The following is a 4,881-nucleotide window of genomic DNA, read 5'->3' on the forward strand; positions in this document are numbered from 1 at the left end:
TAAATTTTTGAAAAGCCAGTTGATTCACACATGACAGAACTCATGATACGCGGAAAGTTGAATTGGGCCAATAATTTGATCGTGGACAATAATGCAAGGCAAATGTTAATTGTACCTACCGATTTAATAAATATACCTCCTTTTTCTTCTTTTTTTTAAATATTTCTTAAATATCCTTCTAATTTATTTTCAATTTTAAATTATTCTCGTTGATTTTCTAAAACAAAATTGTGCTCACCCCCTTTCCTCTATCACTCATCCCCTCTTTTGCGGCTCAATAACTCACTCCACCTTCACAGCTCACCCCCTTGCACAAGTGATTTAAAAAATATGGGATGCATTGAATTCATCATCCTCGGTTATATTGTCGTTGCTGCAAATGATGATCCATATATTTAAGCCTACAACATTCAATCTTACCTCCAAAACAATCCTCATCTCCCAATTGGAAAGTCTAGTTTCCCCGTTATCCTTCAAACACTCAAATTGCTTAGAGATTGTTTGCAGTGCAAGCATAGTGTACGTACTGGCAGAGTCAATCCCCACAGGTTGGTCAAAAGAGGAAATCACAATCTGAATTGGTTACCTTTGATTTGCTCCACCTCCAATCCCAAAAAATCAAATAAATTAAAAATCACAAAAGCAATGTTACTACTGTGCATACTCAATTTCATTAGCCCTGATGGCTTTATTGATGGTGTTTGTGCGCTTGTCTAAGTTGAGTACCTCATTTATGCTTGTATTTTGACTATGGGTGTTAGGAGAAGGGGGTTAAGTGGCTGAAATTGGAAATAAACTACAAGGATATTTTATGGAAATAAAAGGAAAAGGAAGGTATATTTATTAAATAGGGAAGGTATATTTAACACTTGCGTAATGCCAAGACATGGCCCATTCCAAATTAGTTTGCCCCACAAAGGATCTTTAGCCCAGTTTCCACTTTGAATTGATTCTCCTTTCTTGACCCTAAAAAGGATAATGTCCTTTTGATTTTTCAGCCTCTATATTCTCCTTTAGTAAAACCTTTTGAGATTATCTCTCCCGGTGTTAAATCCCAAACCCACTTTATAAATAATAAATTTCAAAATTAAAGTCAACATTATATTCAACTCTCTTTTCTCTCAGAACATACGTTGGAAAAGTCTCCTTTATTAATATTCACATTTTATGATGCCAACACGCACTGTTATAAATGTAGTATTTTATAATTTTCACAACAGAAACTTATACACATGAATTGTTAATTTTACGAACTATTTGACACTGGCCCACTTAAGCCATGTTCTTATAAGTTCCTTGCGTAGTCTTCTATCTATGAGTTTATTCAGTTAAAAAAAATAAAAAATAAAAATCTGAGTCTATTTTGGGGCCTGGGGAAAAGGACTATTTTCTGGTTCTCCCAAAAAAATAGATTTTCATCATTTTTTGACGTTTTTAAGTTATAATTGTGACACAATCTAGCAAGAGATGTTCAACTCTCAAAAATGGGAGAGCAACCCACTTCATAAGCAATTAAGCAAATATGGAGACGAAACAATCAATAGACCATATGCAACTTATATCATTGTTAAGTTGAAACGGGGAAAAGTACATTAAAAAAACGAGAAAAGTAAAATCCAAATCCAAAACATAATGACAAGACAGGTTATTATCTAAACTTCAAAAGGGTCTTCGCAAAATCAAGAACAACCCATGACAATTGGTCTGCTTAATCGACTTCCTCAATTTTGGGTCCAGCACCGCTTCCACTGCCAGCAGCAGGACCATCCTCATCCATGGCTCCACCCGCATCACCACCAGCTCCTTGGTACATCTTTGCTATGATGGGGTTACAAATGCTCTCCAACTCCTTCATCTTGTCCTCGAATTCGTCAGCTTCAGCAAGTTGGTTTCCATCGAGCCATTGGATAGCCTGCTCAATTGCATCCTCAATTTTCTTCTTATCATCAGCAGACAGCTTGGAAGCAATCTTATCATCTTTAATTGTGTTCCTCATGTTATAGGCGTAATTCTCCAATGTATTTTTGGCCTCCACTTTCTTCTTATGCTCCTCATCCTCAGCCTTGTACTTCTCAGCTTCCTGCACCATCTTCTCAATCTCCTCCTTAGAAAGCCTTCCTTTGTCGTTGGTAATTGTAATCTTGTTCTTCTGTCCAGTGGTTTTGTCCTCCGCAGACACGTTCAATATACCGTTGGCGTCAATGTCAAAGCAAACGGTGATCTGAGGAACACCTCTCGGAGCAGGAGGAATTCCAGATAACTCAAATTTGCCAAGCAAATTGTTATCACGAGTCCTCGTACGTTCACCTTCATAGACCTGAATCAACACACCAGGCTGGTTGTCGGAATAGGTCGAAAATACCTGCTCCTTCTTGGTGGGAATGGTTGTGTTTCTGGGAATCAACACAGTCATGACTCCTCCCGCGGTCTCCAACCCAAGGGAGAGAGGAGTAACATCCAACAACAGAAGATCCTGCACTTTCTCATTACCCTCGCCACTGAGAATGGCAGCCTGCACTGCTGCACCATAGGCAACAGCTTCATCTGGGTTAATGCTCTTGCAAAGCTCCTTTCCGTTGAAGAAGTCCTGCAACAACTGTTGAACCTTGGGAATCCTAGTAGAACCACCGACAAGAACAACATCATGGACGGTGCTCTTGTCCATCTTAGCATCCCGCAAACACTTCTCCACGGGCTCCATGCACTTCCTGAATAGGTCCATGTTAAGCTCTTCGAAACGGGCACGGGTGATGGTTGTGTAGAAGTCAATACCCTCATACAAGGAATCAATCTCAATGGTGGTTTGAGCAGTGGAAGAGAGAGTCCTCTTGGCCCTCTCACATGCTGTTCTCAACCTCCTCAATGCTCTGGCATTTCCACTAATATCCTTCTTGTTCTTCCTCTTGAATTCCTGAACAAAATGGTTCACCATTCTGTTATCAAAATCTTCACCTCCCAAGTGAGTATCACCAGCAGTGGCTTTCACTTCGAAAATACCCTCCTCAATGGTGAGAAGGGAGACATCAAAAGTCCCACCACCGAGGTCGAAGATGAGAACATTCTTCTCCCCAGAGCTAGTGGCCTTCTTGTCGAGTCCATAAGCAATGGCGGCCGCTGTAGGCTCGTTGATAATTCGCATCACGTTGAGCCCGGAAATGACACCAGCGTCCTTTGTAGCTTGACGCTGTGAGTCGTTGAAGTAAGCAGGGACGGTGACAACTGCATTCTTTATCGTCGATCCTAGATACGCCTCCGCGATCTCCTTCATCTTTATAAGAACCATGGAAGATATCTCTTCCGCCGAAAACTGCTTCTCATCCCCCTTGTAATTCACCACAATCATAGGCTTGTCAGCAGGGCCAGGAATAACCTTGAACGGCCACAGTTTCATGTCACTTTGTACCGATGCATCAGAAAAACGTCTTCCAATCAAACGCTTAGCATCTGCACGCGCCAAACCAAACCAACACAATCACCAATCGATTCACAATATAATCTCATAATCAGGAAAGCTTTCGCGCAGATTATTTAAGCAAGTGTCCATTTAATAAATTTATCATGCAAAACATATAAAACAATTCAATTAAGCAAGTACTTATTTAATAAACCACGCCAAAAACGACTCACGCCAAAAACGACTCAACTAATTCAAATAAATACTAGTTTATTAATAAACTCAAATCAAGAACAATTGAAAAAAAAAATCACAAAGTAAGAAGTTAATAAACGTCTCACAAACGCTTACTAACACATGAAACAACTGTTTAAGTTCGCTACACTATTTTTTAATTAAAAAGAAAGAATCGTGAAAGATTAATACTGACTAGGGTTAGATTACAGATAATTGAAATTTATGATTATAAATCACGATGTGTAGACATCCAAAATCAGTGAAACAGAGAAAAAAAGCAGAGAATCAAGGTAATAGTGGACGATTTGAGAGTACTTACCAAAAACAGTGTTGATTGGGTTCATAGCGACCTGGTTCTTCGCCGCATCGCCGATCAACCGTTCTGTATCGGTGAAAGCCACGTAGGATGGGGTAGTTCTATTACCCTGATCGTTGGCTATGATTTCAACACGATCGTGTTGCCACACGCCGACGCAAGAGTACGTCGTTCCCAAATCGATTCCGATAGCAGGACCCTCGCCTTTTCCAGCCATACTCTATCTCACAATCTTTTGTCCCTAACGAAATGAAAACTTGGAATTCTGAAGAAAGGAATCAGAAACTTACAGCAAAGCAATTTCTTGAACTGAATTGAAGAGAGGAAAGGGAAGCGGTGTGTTTTAAAGAACGTGTTTGAATTCTGGAAGGTTCGGGGCATGGGCTGTGAACCGTTGGATCAGTAAATTTGGACGGTAGATATATTTGTTTCTTAATGGAAAAAGCGAAGTGTTGCGTGGGGGGTGTGGGGTTTCTCCAACGTTCTCTAGGTGATTCGAGAATTTTCCGATTACGAATCCGCGGTGGCGTGGCACGCGTTGGAGCTCCACGCGCGTAGACTAGGATTTTTAACCGCTGACGAGGGGAAGTTGCTTTTTTTAGTTTATCTTTTTGGTATTGGATAGATTGTAATAGTGATTCTCCCGCGCTATTGGCTGGATTAATGACGTCGTCCGTGCGCTTTAGATAACTGACCAATTGGATTTCACTAACTCCGTGTAAAGCGCGTTAGTGGTTTTATATTTGGGTTTGTTTCTTGCCCGCTCAAAAAGCCTGTTTTATCTTTTTCAAAATTCACTCATTACTAATCAGTAATCACCCTGGTTTTTACGATTTTTTTTTCTTTTCAATCCTTCTCTAATTATGTTTTTCCTTTAAATTATATCTTGAACATATAAGATATCTCTTTTAATTTAATATTTTATAAATAAAAA

At 39.8% G+C, this 4,881-nt stretch overlaps 1 protein-coding gene across 1 annotated transcript; it reads right to left on the bottom strand.

Moving 5' to 3' along the window:
- Nucleotides 1-1,510: 1,510 nt before the first annotated feature.
- On the bottom strand, nucleotides 1,511-4,263 carry LOC100816111 (heat shock 70). The gene is made up of 2 exons (NM_001360321.1): nucleotides 3,951-4,263; nucleotides 1,511-3,444 (listed from the first exon to the last, which is right to left on the bottom strand). Exons 1-2 carry the CDS (start codon nucleotides 4,162-4,164, stop codon nucleotides 1,709-1,711), a joined length of 1,950 nt encoding a protein of 649 aa, NP_001347250.1. The 5' UTR covers nucleotides 4,165-4,263; the 3' UTR covers nucleotides 1,511-1,708.
- Between the last annotated feature and the right edge of the window lie 618 nt (nucleotides 4,264-4,881).

Source organism: Glycine max, chromosome 12 (assembly GCF_000004515.6).
Source record: "Glycine max cultivar Williams 82 chromosome 12, Glycine_max_v4.0, whole genome shotgun sequence".
Classification (NCBI taxonomy): domain Eukaryota; kingdom Viridiplantae; phylum Streptophyta; class Magnoliopsida; order Fabales; family Fabaceae; genus Glycine; species Glycine max.